This window comes from Mixophyes fleayi, chromosome 4 (genome assembly GCF_038048845.1).
Source record: "Mixophyes fleayi isolate aMixFle1 chromosome 4, aMixFle1.hap1, whole genome shotgun sequence".
In the NCBI taxonomy this organism is placed as follows: Eukaryota; Metazoa; Chordata; class Amphibia; order Anura; family Limnodynastidae; genus Mixophyes; species Mixophyes fleayi.
Genome location: NC_134405.1, coordinates 40,165,353 through 40,180,542, shown reverse-complemented (window position 1 = coordinate 40,180,542; position 15,190 = coordinate 40,165,353). Strand labels below are relative to the sequence as shown.

Genomic DNA, 15,190 nt, shown 5'->3' with positions numbered 1-15,190 from the left:
AAAGCATATTTTTGTAGCATTGTACATTTGAGTGGTACTGAGCACTGACAGAATAACAGACCACTACAGGCCAACGCACGTGGTGGAAAGGGCCTGGGGTGTAGGAGAAAAGATAATTGGTGACCATTGTGAGTTTCTTGTTAAACCTCCAACTGGAGCACACTGTCCTGACAGGCAGGTGAAAAATGTGCTTTGTGCTGATCAATATCCTAATAAAGACATTTAAAGAGAGGCTGCTTAGGTGTAGTAAGCGTAATATGGGAAAGGAGGAAACGATGGTTGGGGGTGGGAGATTATTGACAGAGAGATGGATGAAGCTGTATATAATGAGATGCAGAGAGATAGTGGAAGGGGTGGGGGGCTGGGACCCAAGATAGGAGCAGATGGATGAAGAGGGAATTTGTAAGACATGGATGAAGACAGGAGAGATAGATAAACAATACAGCGGCCCTCGGTCTGCGGGCGGAGTGTGGCTGATAAATGGACGTGGTCTCGTACACTGGAGGAGAGGAAGGTGGAGTGTATGTAGAGATGATCTTGAGGAGGACACAAGAGGTACAGCGTGATCGGTGTGGGGGTGGGGGGGTTGTGGTATACTGAGGGGGAGGAATGAATGAGCAGGAATTCGGAAATGAAAGGCTGTGAGATGACATCTGTATGAGAGTGAAGAACACTGGGATGGAGGAAGGCTGATGGAAACACAGCGATTGATGAGGTACATGCATAGCGGTACAGTGCATCATGCCTTCATTGCTGGTGATTTTTCCCCGTTCCCTCCCTTCCGCCAAGATAAAACGTCTGCTCACTTACTTGCCAGAGATCTGCATGTGTGACAATGGGCCTCATTTCCAATTAGGATTAAATCCGCAAATCCCCTAAATGGTGCAGATTTGCACCTGGGTGCAAGGGCTGCAAATACATTTTTATTTGCATGCAGGGGACATACTGGCTGCTTTCACATTTAGCACACAAGTACTGGGAAGCTTTTAATTTTACACTGCGCTTTAGATTTCAGCGAAGACGCGCTTCCCTCAAAATCTGTCCACACACTTTTAAATGTGCCCACCGCCTGCAGCGCAACATGGTTTTGCCAAGGTGAAGAACGCCTAAGCTGAATTTTCCCCTAGCTTTAAATGAGACCCAATGTGTATGAACAGAAATAGCTTTAATCTGGTGGCTAATGAACAGCGGGGCTTCAATCTGGTGGCTAATAAACAGCAGACCTCCAATCTGGTGGCTAATAAACAGCAGACCTCCAATCTGGTGGCTAGGAAGTAGTTGATATCCAATATGGGTGTAGTAAATAGAAAACCCTCTAATATAGTGGCTAGCAAATAGCAGATCTCCATCTGGTGGCTAGTGCATAGTAGATCTCTAATCTAGTGGCTAGTGAATAGCAGACCTCCATCTGGTGGCTAGTGAATAAGAAGATCTCTAATCTGGTGGCTAGTGAGTAGTTGATATCCAATATGGGGTGTAGTAAATAGAAAACCTCTAATCTGGTGGCTAGTGAATAGTAGATCTTTAATCTGGTGGCTAGTGGATAGTAGATCTCTAATCTAGTGGCTAGGGAATAGCAGATCTCCATCTGGTGGCAAGTCAATAGTAGATCTCTAATCTGATGGCTAGTGAAAAGTAGATCTCCAATCTAGTGACTAGTGAATAGTAGATCTCCAATCTAGTGGCTAGTGAATAGTAAACCTCCGTCTGGTGGCTCGTGAGTTGATATCAATTATGGGGTATAGTAAATAAAAAACCTCTAATCTAGTGGCTAGTGAATAGTAGATCTTTAATCTGGTGGCTAATGGATAGTAGATCTCTAATCTAGTGGCTAGGGAATAGCAGATCTCCATCTGGTGACAAGTGAATAGTAGATCTCTAATCTGGTGGCTAGTGAAAAGTAGATCTCCAATCTAGTGACTAGTGAATAGTAGATCTCCAATCTAGTGGCTAGTGAATAGTAAACCTCCGTCTGGTGGCTCGTGAGTTGATATTAATTATGGGGTATAGTAAATAGAAAACCTCTAATCTAGTGGCTAGTGAATAGCAGACCTGAAAAGTGAAGAACAGATCACCATTCAGATCGATAGTGTAGTACAGACCTCATCATCATCATCATGATTTATTTATATAGCGCCAACGTATTCCGTAGCGCTGTACACCTTTCCCCCATATGGTGTACTTACCTTTTACCCGTGCTCCAGTTCTTGCTAATTTCTAGGGGACAGAGCTGCCGGTTGCTGTCATTACCATCTAACAGACAGCTCCCGGTGCTCTGCTTTTACTAGTAGTACCAGGCAGGAATCTGTGCAGTGTCTCATCTGGCCCTATAAGTGATTCTGAGTGACAGAGGCTGATAGATGTTAATAGCTGCTACTGCTGCTTGTTTCCCCCAGCAATAAGCAGCAGGACAGGAGTCTGGCTATATAAACCATGGGAGTGCTGGACCTCCCTCCTGGTGCCAATCGCTCATTTACCCTATGCGGCTCCCCCCACGTTACACCCTGACGGTGGCCCTATCTGTGGCATTAGAGAAAGCCTCCATGTCCCACAGCTCTCTAGTCTCTACACACATCACCACGATGTGGGGCCACTGTCATCATGTTAGTATTGCTATTATTATTCTTTATAAAAGCACTAACGTGTTCTGCAGCAGGAGAGAGAGGAAGCTGCTCATCTGACCACGTGCGGTGGGCCAGGCTCATATGTAGTAGTGTGAGGGCTGACGCCGGAGCACTGATTGGATTGGCCAGTCAGCCGACTTCTAATTAGTGTATTGACAGACGATATGAATCCTGCACACACTACAGAAATGCATAACAACAACAATTAGTTTTAATTTAACGAACCAGTTATATATCCAGTTGTTACATTACGGTATAGCTTCACATGGTTGGCAATTGTAAAAGCAACTTAGACTGAGCAGTTTTGTTTGGGCTAATTAGCATTCTCTCTGTAACGAGGAGGCAGCACAATGAGGTTTACAAGCAGAACGTTTGCTGAATGACCAGAGTGGCCACCCGCATCTGGCATATAACTAGGTCTTACATTTACAGCATGTACACGCTGCAGAATATACCACAGTGTACGACCGTGGGGGGTGAGCACTCACACGATAAGACTAAAAGGATGTTTATGGCATAGGAAGTAACACTGCGGCTTTAAGAGAACGTGAGCGAAATGCGCCATGTGCATTATAAAGCGCATTGTGCTGCATGATAATATAATGTTACGGACACAAGAGGAGAGCAACAACACACTGTAACTACTGATAAATAAATAGGCCATAATATTAATACCCTTTCTTTATAAGCACATTATATTTATGTCTTCACGGATCTGTGAAAATCTTATCATTGATACATAACAGACAATTCATGCTAATATATTTATTAACTTCTATAAATAATATTTGCATAAATAGAGCGTTCTGACGTCATTACTTACGATTCTGGAGTTCTGATGTCATCACTTTACTTTTCTTTACATGAAATTGTGTAATCTAAGGAGTAACGTAGTAAACTACTACAAATATCAGATGTGACCTCACATTTTCTGTATAAAACATTTGGCCTACAGCATTTGTATGGTCAGGGTAGCCCTTCATGCCTTTAATTATCATTTATGACAGGCGGTTAATTATACCATAATACAATTTAGGGGCGGGTAAGGGGATGGATCGATTGAGACCTGTATACCAGTGACTGAGACAGACATCATAGATTGTGAGCTCTTCTGGTGACACATTCCAGCGACAGGGACAGCTGTCATAGATTGTGAGCTCTGCAGACCACGCTTCCAATGACCGTGGCAGTTATAGATTGCGAGCTCAGGGGGCCGACTCTACCGCTAGTTGAACCTAGGATGCCGACTCAGTCTACGGTTTAGTTGGCATCTAAAACACTGACTGAGTGAATTTAATTTTCCCTGCGGCCCCCGACAGTGACCGCCGGCTGCCAACATAAAGGAGCAGCGGCTTCTTACCGCGGCAGTGATACGTTGGGAGTTTAGCGCTATGTGGTTAGTGAAAATGACACTTCTCCCACCCCAGCTCCACACGTGGTAAATAGCGGGAGGAGGGCAGACCTTGAAGCTGGTACCGCCACAAGTTGAGAGTTGTGTGCCCGATGAGGGGGTGGGCACCTATGGATGGTTTCTCTCTGCACCCAGGCAGAACCTCCAGCAGGCAGCCTGTCTCCTGCTCCTCTTTGCTACGGCTTTGTTCGCTTGCACTTTATCCCGCCGCGCTTCCCCCTCACTGTCTGCTCTCTATTCTTAGACGCCTGCTCTGAGGAAGAGGGAGAGCGTCTATTTTTGTGAGATGATGTTATACACCTGGGTTATTTTTACTCCTTGTATTCTCCGCACGTTCACCTAAAAAGACTCAGACAGTGTGGGATGCAGCGATGCAGCGATGCCTGCCACCCTACACACACACACACACACACACACACACAAACACACACACCGCTACAGCATCACAAGCAGCAGACACACTATCACCTCTACTACTGACCAATACCACTGGTACTGCCCAGTCTGGAGGTCATGTAGGAAATGCAGTCTATATAAATGTCTGCCTAAATAGGCAGCACAGTGGTGTAGTGGTCAGCACTTCGGTCTGTGTGTGTATGTTAGGGGATTTAGACTGTAAGCTCCAATGGAACAGGGACTGATGTGAGTTCTCTGTACAGTGCTGCGGAATCAGTGGCGCTATATAAATAAATGATGATGATGATGATGAAATGCAGCTCACTACTACATCATAACATGTATACACAGCACAGGTACAGTACAGACATCTCCTCCTCACACACTTCTACACCATAACATGTATACACAGCACAGGTACAGTACAGACATCTCCTCCTCACACACTACTACACCATGACATGTATACACAGCACAGGTACAGTACACACATCTCCTCCTCACACACTACTACACCATGACATGTATACACAGCACAGGTACAGTACACACATCTCCTCCTCACACACTACTACACCATGACATGTATACACAGCACAGGTACAGTACAGACATCTCCTCCTCACACACTACTACACCATAACATGTATACACAGCACAGGTACAGTACACACATCTCCTCCTCACACACTACTACACCATAACATGTATACACAGCACAGGTACAGTACAGACATCTCCCCTCACACACTACTACACCATGACATGTATACACAGCACAGGTACAGTACACACATCTCCCCCTCACACACTACTACACCATGACATGTATACACAGCACAGGTACAGTACAGACATCTCCTCCTCACACACTACTACACCATGACATGTATACACAGCACAGGTACAGTACACACATCTCCCCCTCACACACTACTACACCATGACATGTATACACAGCACAGGTACAGTACACACATCTCCCCCTCACACACTTCTACACCATAACATGTATACACAGCACAGGTACAGTACAGACATCTCCTCCTCACACACTACTACACCATAACATGTATACACAGCACAGGTACAGTACACACATCTCCTCCTCACACACTACTACACCATGACATGTATACACAGCACAGGTACAGTACACACATCTCCTCCTCACACACTACTACACCATGACATGTATACACAGCACAGGTACAGTACACACATCTCCTCCTCACACACTACTACACCATGACATGTATACACAGCACAGGTACAGTACAGACATCTCCTCCTCACACACTACTACACCATGACATGTATACACAGCACAGGTACAGTACACACATCTCCTCCTCACACACTACTACACCATGACATGTATACACAGCACAGGTACAGTACAGACATCTCCTCCTCACACACTACTACACCATGACATGTATACACAGCACAGGTACAGTACAGACATCTCCTCCTCACACACTACTACACCATGACATGTATACACAGCACAGGTACAGTACAGACATCTCCTCCTCACACACTACTACACCATGACATGTATACACAGCACAGGTACAGTACAGACATCTCCCCCTCATACACTACTACACCATGACATGTATACACAGCACAGGTACAGTACAGACATCTCCTCCTCACACACTACTACACCATGACATGTATACACAGCACAGGTACAGTACAGACATCTCCTCCTCACACACTACTACACCATGACATGTATACACAGCACAGGTACAGTACACACATCTCCTCCTCACACACTACTACACCATGACATGTATACACAGCACAGGTACAGTACAGACATCTCCTCCTCACACACTACTACACCATGACATGTATACACAGCACAGGTACAGTACAGACATCTCCTCCTCACACACTACTACACCATGACATGTATACACAGCACAGGTACAGTACAGACATCTCCTCCTCACACAGTACTACACCATGACATGTATACACAGCACAGGTACAGTACAGACATCTCCCCCTCATACACTACTACACCATGACATGTATACACAGCACAGGTACAGTACAGACATCTCCCCTCACACAGTACTACACCATGACATGTATACACAGCACATGTACAGTACAGACATCTCCCCTCACACACTACTACACCATGACATGTATACACAGCACAGGTACAGTACAGACATCTCCCCCTCACACACTACTACACCATGACATGTATACACAGCACAGGTACAGTACACACATCTCCTCCTCACACACTACTACACCATGACATGTATACACAGCACAGGTACAGTACAGACATCTCCCCTCACACACTACTACACCATGACATGTATACACAGCACAGGTACAGTACACACATCTCCCCCTCACACACTACTACACCATGACATGTATACACAGCACAGGTACCGTACAGACATCTCCCCCCTCACACACTACTACACCATGACATGTATACACAGCACAGGTACAGTACAGACATCTCCCCTCACACACTACTACACCATGACATGTATACACAGCACAGGTACAGTACAGACATCTCCCCTCACACACTACTACACCATGACATGTATACATAGCACAGGTACAGTACAGACATCTCCCCATCACACACTACTATACCATGACATGTATACACAGCACAGGTACAGTACAGACATCTCCTCCTCACACACTACTACACCATGACATGTATACACAGCACAGGTACAGTACACCCATCTCCTCCTCACACACTACTACACCATGACATGTATACACAGCACAGGTACAGTACACACATCTCCCCCTCACACACTACTACACCATGACATGTATACACAGCACAGGTACAGTACAGACATCTCCTCCTCACACACTACTACACCATGACATGTATACACAGCACAGGTACAGTACAGACATCTCCTCCTCACACACTACTACACCATGACAAGTATACACAGCACAGGTACAGTACACACATCTCCTCCTCACACACTACTACACCATGACATGTATACACAGCACAGGTACAGTACACACATCTCCCCTCACACACTACTACACCATGACATGTATACACAGCACAGGTACAGTACAGACATCTCCTCCTCACACACTACTACACCATGACAAGTATACACAGCACAGGTACAGTACACACATCTCCTCCTCACACACTACTACACCATGACATGTATACACAGCACAGGTACAGTACACACATCTCCCCCTCACACACTACTACAACATGACATGTATACACAGCACAGGTACAGTACACACATCTCCCCTCACACACTACTACACCATGACATGTATACACAGCACAGGTACAGTACACACATCTCCTCCTCACACACTACTACACCATGACATGTATATACAGCACAGGTACAGTACAGACATCTCCTCCTCACACAGTACTACACCATGACCTGTATACACAGCACAGGTACAGTACACACATCTCCTCCTCACACACTACTACACCATGACATGTATACACAGCACAGGTACAGTACAGACATCTCCTCCTCACACAGTACTACACCATGACATGTATACACAGCACAGGTACAGTACACACATCTCCTCCTCACACACTACTACACCATGACATGTATACACAGCACAGGTACAGTACAGACATCTCCTCCTCACACACTACTACACTATGACATGTATACACAGCACAGGTACAGTACACACATCTCCCCCTCACACACTACTACACCATGACATGTATACACAGCACAGGTACAGTACACACATCTCCCCCTCACACACTACTACACCATGACATGTATACACAGCACAGGTACCGTACAGACATCTCCTCCTCACACACTACTACACCATGACATGTATACACAGCACAGGTACAGTACAGACATCTTCTCCTCACACACTACTGCACCATGACCTGTATACACAACACAGGTACAGTACAGACATCTCCTCCTCACACACTACTACACCATGACATGTATACACAGCACAGGTACAGTACAGACATCTCCTCCTCATACACTACTACACCATGACATGTATACACAGCACTGGTACAGTACAGACATCTCCTCCTCACACACTACTACACCATGACATGTATACACAGCACTGGTACAGTACAGACATCTCCTCTTCACACACTACTACACCATGACATGTATACACAGCACAGGTACAGTACAGACATCTCCTCCTCACACACTACTACACCATGACCTGTATACACAGCACAGGTACAGTACAGACTTCTCCTCCTCACACACTACTACACCATGACATGAATATAAAACTGTCACCATGGTAAGTGGGCATGATCCACATTCAGTGCAATCTTAAAACGTGGCAGCTATATTTAGAAGTGTTCTAACACTACATACATAAATGAATGACAGTTATGCTTAGTGATATCTGATCACTGTCTCCCCTTCTCAATGACATGTATACATAAATATATATATATATATATACACACACTATATGGACAAAAGTATTTGGCCACACCTTTTAATTATTGAATTATTGATTTGAGGTGTTTCAATCAGACCCGTTGCCAGAGGTGTATAAAATCAACACCTAGCCATGCAGTCTCCATTTGCAAACATTTGTGATACAAAATGGGTCGTTCTGAAGAGCTCAGTGACTACAAGCGTGGTACTGTGATAGGATGCCACCTTTGTAATGAAAGTTCGTGAAATTTCATCTGTGCTGGATCTTCCACGGTCAACTGTAAGTGATATTATTATAAAGTGGAAGCGTTTAGGAACTACAGCAACTTGGCCACGAAGCAGAGACCGCATAAAATTGCAGAGCGGGGTCAACGACTGCTAAGGCGCATGGTGCGTAAAAGTAAGAAAAGCTCTGCTGATTCCACAGCTGAAGGGTTTCGAACTTCCACTGACATTAATGTAAGCACAAAAACTGTACAGCAGGAGCTTAATGGAATGGGTTTCCATGGCCGAGCAGCTGCATACAAGCCTCACATCACCAAGACCAATGCCAAGCGTCGGATGGAGTGGTGTAAAGCACACCGACACTGGACTGTGCAGCAGTGAAAACGTGTTCTGTGGCGTGATGAATCACGCTTCTCTGTTTGTCAGTCAGATGGGCGAGTCTGGGTTTGGCGGATGCCGGGAGAACGTTACCTACCTGACTGCATTATGCCAACTGTGAAGTTTTGTGGAGGAGGGATAATGTTATGGGGCTGTTTTTCAGGGTTTGGGCTAGGCTCCTTATCTCCAGTGAAGGGCAATCTTAATGCTTCAGCGTACCAAGTCATTTGGGTCCAAACCTCAAAACATCCAGAAAAAGATTAGAGTTGGGTCTAATCTGTAGGTCACAGGAAATTACAGCAGGGAAGATGATGTCAAGCAGGTCTTGAAGCAAGTGATGTTTATTTAGCTCAAGTGTCCTGACAAGGACAGTTCACACTGCTTGAAGGTACAAGTGATCAGAAAGTCAGATGGAACAATAATGGTACATTACATGGTCAAACAGCTCGCTTTTTATACACATTCTGAAACACCTCAGCAGGGGGTAACGTCGCCCCCTGAACTTAGCTGGCTCCAACAAGTCTGAGTTATTTCTAGTATCGGGATGCAAAATGTTTCCCCAAACATGGATTTACATGCAATGCAAAATTAACAAATTTACACTCTGTTATATCCTAACCTGCTACTTGCATTATTTAAACAGGATCTGAGATGCAGCCATCCCACCACAGAAAGGCAGTGGCCCCCTGCCGTGATTACAGGCTAAACTGAGGTATTGGTCACTTCACATGAATAGGTCTAATTAGCATGAGTCCACCTGACTCCAGACAGTCACAGAATACACATTTCCTCCCCTGGCATATGCCTCAGAAATAAATACATTTCCTATACACACAAGGCTATTACATTAGAAATCAATATATGAAAATTAAAAAATTATACTTCCAGAGCCCAGCAAAGGGACATAGATTAATGAATATACTCTTTAATCCTTTAGTGCTGAGGTTTAACCCAATCAATGCTCCCCCGACCACAGCTATCCTTCCAACTTTGTGGCAACAGTTTGGGGAAGGCCCTTTTCTATTCCAACATGACTGTGCCCCAGTGCACAAAGCAAGGACTACAAAGACATGGTTTGATGAGTTTGGTGTGGAAGAACTTGACTGGTCCACACAGAGCCCTGACCTCAACCCCATCGAACACCTTTGGGATGAACTGTAATGGAGATTGCACACCAGGCCTTCTAGTCCAACATCACTGACTGACCTCATAAATGCTCTACAGAATGAATGGGCACAAATTCCCACAGAAACACTCCAACATCTTGTGGAAAGCCTTCCAAGAAGAGTGGAAGCTGTTATCACTGCAGATGGGGGACCAACTCCATATTAAAGTATATGTATTGGAATACAATGTCATCACAGTCCCAGTGTGATGGTCAAGAGTCCGAATACTTTTGTCCATATAGTGTATAGATATATCATACTTGCCAACTTCTTCTAGTTGGCGTCCGGAAGCTGCCGAGGGGAGGTGGGCTTGCGGGGGGCAGGGTTCCAAAATTTGCATCATTTTGCACGCGCCCCCTGTAATGATGCAAACGTGTCATTTTACAGCGGGGGCGGGGCCAAATGCCGCAATTCCCGAAGAATCGCAGCATTTTGGACCAAATGCGTGACACTGCCATACACTCCCGGGAGTCTGGGAGACCCATCCGGAATCCAGGAGTATCCCAGATATTGCAGGAGAGTTGGCAAGTATGAGATATATAGATAGATATATATAATTACAGTTTTTGTTTTACTGTATTTAGCATCTGAATGGAAATGAAGGGTGATTTTTGTATGAATTACAGAACCTTCTTGCCAGAGGCATGTGATAGGACGGTGGTTGCTGCACAGGTAATAGCTGTGTCTGCCTTGCAGGATGATAGCACCACACACTGTGGGCAGATGCATTGCCAGTCTCTCCCTGGCACCACAGGGCTGGGTATTGTTAGTAGTGTAAGAGAACATGGAATCTCAGTGACAGCCAGTGAGTGATCACTGATCCAAAGGCCCCATTATATGGGGGAATCCTATTGTCATCTCTTCCACTCCCATTTCCTGCCCTTATCTCCACATCTTGTGCTTTGCAGCCTCCGGCCTCACCCTCGTAGCCCTTCCTTCATCCAGCTTCATCGTTCCTGGTCTGCGGGTGGAGATGAAGGGGTTATAGCTGGGTATGTGTGTGGAAGCACTTGCGGTTTCTCTATAGGGTGCACAGTTTCTATGACAACAGGGCCAGTAGGCCTAGGGCCTATATTCCAGGCCTAGCGTGACAGATGTCTGCAGCGGCATTAAAGAGGGTGGTTAAGAAAGGAGGACTTTACTGCAAGAGAATGGCCTGCGTGCACGTGCCTGAGAAAAATCCACCACTCCAAACTCATCATAGGGAATAACGAGGGGACAGCGGATGTGTATTCTCTCTTTTACCTCGTTCAATAAATGACAAATAAAATAATAACACATTTTTATGTTAATTGCTTTATTGTCTTTTACGGGCAATATAAACCCAACTATAACTTATTCTTAAAAAAAAATTTTTTTGATTGATTTATTTATATTGAAACCCTATAGTATACTGGCATTAAGTGTAGACATCGTATCACACAGGTGAATTGAATAGCTGTTTGGTCTTTAGCCTACCACAACATGGAGGATGTAAAACAAGTCATAGGTGGCAGAAAGTCAGTGAAAAACAGGGACTAATGACACTGTGGGGTTAGTGACCCTAATGGGTATATTTTTAAAAGGACGATAGAGCTCATTTTCGCTATGGCCAATTCATCAACGTTCTTACCGCCAGCCATAGCGTCATTATCACCAGAAGTAAAATTCCGATGAGTTTAATTGATAGGAGTGTATTCGTATAAAGTTAAACTATATACGTATAGTTATGTTGCAACTTCTGTCTTGTTTTATTTTCCTGCTGCAAATTCAAGCTAGAATAAAGAGAAGCGACTTTCTAAAAATGACCTCATTACCTTCCCTCAGCAGAGGCGGCCATTTTGTAAGCCGATCCTATGTTGATATGAAGACTATTACTGCTCTTGCAATCAGTAGCTACCCCATGGTTATGTGTTGTACCTCCTGTCTGAGTAACGTCACTGGTTGCTAGTGCCTTCATAGGCTACTTTCAATATGGCAGCCTCCATTGTGTGTGGGTGATGGGCATGCCTGAGAATTCTTTGGGTTTGACCTTGCCCTTGGGATTTGAGGTACATCTCGGGGACTTTGGTTTATTATTAGCGTAAACTATTGTGTATTTACAGTTATTGGGTGTTGGCGGGTAGGAGGTTTTCATACTTACATAAGCCAAGTGTTTCAAGAATAGAAATGTAAGTTTAATTTACAACCAGAGGCACACACACTCCAGAGACAATTTAGTCAGAAATCAATTAAAGGGGTTTTCCACTTATGAACATGACCCCCTGACCTGCTTCCTTCCATTGTACTTGTCTTCTCTTCCGGAATATCTGAGAGTCTCCCAGTTTGTGAGTAGGCCGCCCCAATTCCCCCCAGTTTGCCCCTTTTATACACCCCCTGGGTTTCCCCTCGCTGGGCATGGATAAAAAGTAGGCAAGTATGCCTGGATTCAGGTCTGGTTTGGAAAAAGATTTGGTGAAAAGATTTGGCATTCAGCTGAAACCTAAAATTTGGATCCAGTACCCTCCTACTATATTAGTGGGGGGTAAGTCCTCTCTGTTCAGGTTAGTTAACTAGTAATCAACAAATCATTTGTTGCATAAGCAAGAGGGACCATAGGGAAGAAAGATGGAACTCAGGGTTCTAGATCGTGTAAATTAATTAGGCAATATCTTGATTTGTGTATGAACATAAATCTCTTTGTACAGCTATATGCTACGTATAGAAATAGTATGAGCGAGCGCTCAGCTATCTGGGTCAGGGGGAATGATCCGATGCCCAGTTAAAGAACCGTCAGCGTTTTGTTCTTGGGTAAGATTCCGCTCGGAGGGGGTTTTGTTTGCGGTTAACCCCTCCACAGCCGCAGACTAGTGCTTGTTTAGTAATGGGCTTAAAACCTCATCTCTCTGCTCCCGTTTCCATTAATCCCAGCCCGGAGGATGAGAAGGGTCTTTAAGGCATAATGCGGCTGAAATCTCGTTAAAGACATCCTGCTTATTCCCGGCTGCCATGCTAATTACAGGAGTCATCTTGTTACTGACAGATGCCTCTCACTCACGCCCCTCCGCCTTCTGCCTGCTTCTCTTTCCACATTGTGTCTAGTGAATGAGAATGTGCCATTATTATGGGAAGGGAATCTCAATATGGTCTTTTTTTTTAATTATTATTGTACGTTTATTGCACTAATCCTTATATTCTTATTACAATATAGGTAATTTCAGTGGCGTGTTTGATAATGAGAAAATAACAGGAAAGCTTTTGTTCCACTAATACGGTACATATTTGTAGAACAATAGGCAGAGAATAGTAGAATAAACAGATGTCCCATCTTTCTGCTTGACTCCAGCGGCCTGTGAAAAGCAAGAGACTTAGGGGTATATTTACTAAACTGCGGGTTTGAAAAAGTGGAGATGTTGCCTATAGCAACCAATCAGATTCTAGCTGTCATTTTGTAGAATGCACTAAATAAATGGTAGCTAGAATCTGATTGGTTGCTATAGGCAACATCTCCACTTTTTCAAACCCGCAGTTTAGTAAATATACCCCTAAGCCTCTCTCTCTGCTGTATCCATATTCATGGATCCTGTTTATCTTACAGAAAGAAGCACAGTCCATGTGAGACTTGATTTGCAGGAAACAAGCCCCTGTAAGGAATGAGCTGCAGGAACTGAGTTCCTGTAAGAAATTAGCTGCAAGAATGGAGCCCCTGTAATTCATTTCAGACCTTTGTTTTTGTTTACAGTCTGTTTTTTGGTTTCTCTGTAGGCAAACATTTCTTACATCATACACGTGTTCCTATTCTTTCTGTCTGGTATATTTGTCCCAGTTATGTGAAACAAGCAGGGGGGGCCTTTTCTTTTTAGACGCAGACGGACTCTCCGTGCACTTCAGCAAAACGTGCATGACGTATGAAGTGTGACACACACTATGCGATCACCAGCTAATAGATATAATGGGCTTGATGCAGAGCTGGTTGCGAAAATAGTGTGTATCTGCCAATATGCAGAGCCGTATGCATCTCGAGATGTATCTGACCGCGCATTGCCAGCAAATGCCCTTGGTCACGCCAAGTCATCATCTGTGTGCTCTGCATTGGAGCGTCAGCGTGCATTCCCTTTGTGACCATGCGCAATGACTATTTGAGCAATTTTTGCTATGCAAACTGGCATACACTCAACAACTCTACATCAGGTCCAATGATTATACAGGGGGCAGTGTTCTCAAGAGGATAGAAATGTATTTATTTGAATACAGTATATGTGTGTAGATCTCTGCTTGCTGTTGTTGGGGGATGTTTTGTTGAAAACGTATTTGCTTGGTAACGATTCTACAGTTTTTTCATCACAATTTGGACATTGGAGCCCTCTTCTACTGTAGAAATGTCAATTTGCTGTAACAAAAGTAATTAGACCTGTTGTTTTAGATGATTTTGTCAAAGCATTGAGAGGTAAATGTATCAGGCTGCGAGTTTCCGGCAGGTTTGAGAAGTGGAGACGCTGCCTAGAGCAACCAATCAGATTCTAGTTATCATTTATTTGGTGCATTCTGCAAAATGAAAGTTAGAAT

General features: G+C 44.4%; 1 protein-coding gene across 4 annotated transcripts in view; it reads left to right on the top strand.

Annotated features, from left to right (window-relative positions):
* The first annotated feature begins 398 nt into the window (after positions 1 to 398).
* ELAVL3 (ELAV like RNA binding protein 3) overlaps positions 399 to 15,190 on the top strand; it is a 32,364-nt gene continuing 17,572 nt past the window's right edge. For 2 of the 4 annotated variants that reach the window (XM_075206703.1, XM_075206700.1), the window contains exon 1: positions 400 to 555. In XM_075206703.1, the coding sequence (XP_075062804.1) occupies positions 481 to 555 (75 nt within the window). In that variant the 5' untranslated portion in view covers positions 400 to 480. Of the gene's footprint in view, positions 556 to 15,190 lie in introns of all 4 variants that reach the window. The other 2 variants (XM_075206701.1, XM_075206702.1) reach the window with 2 other exon arrangements.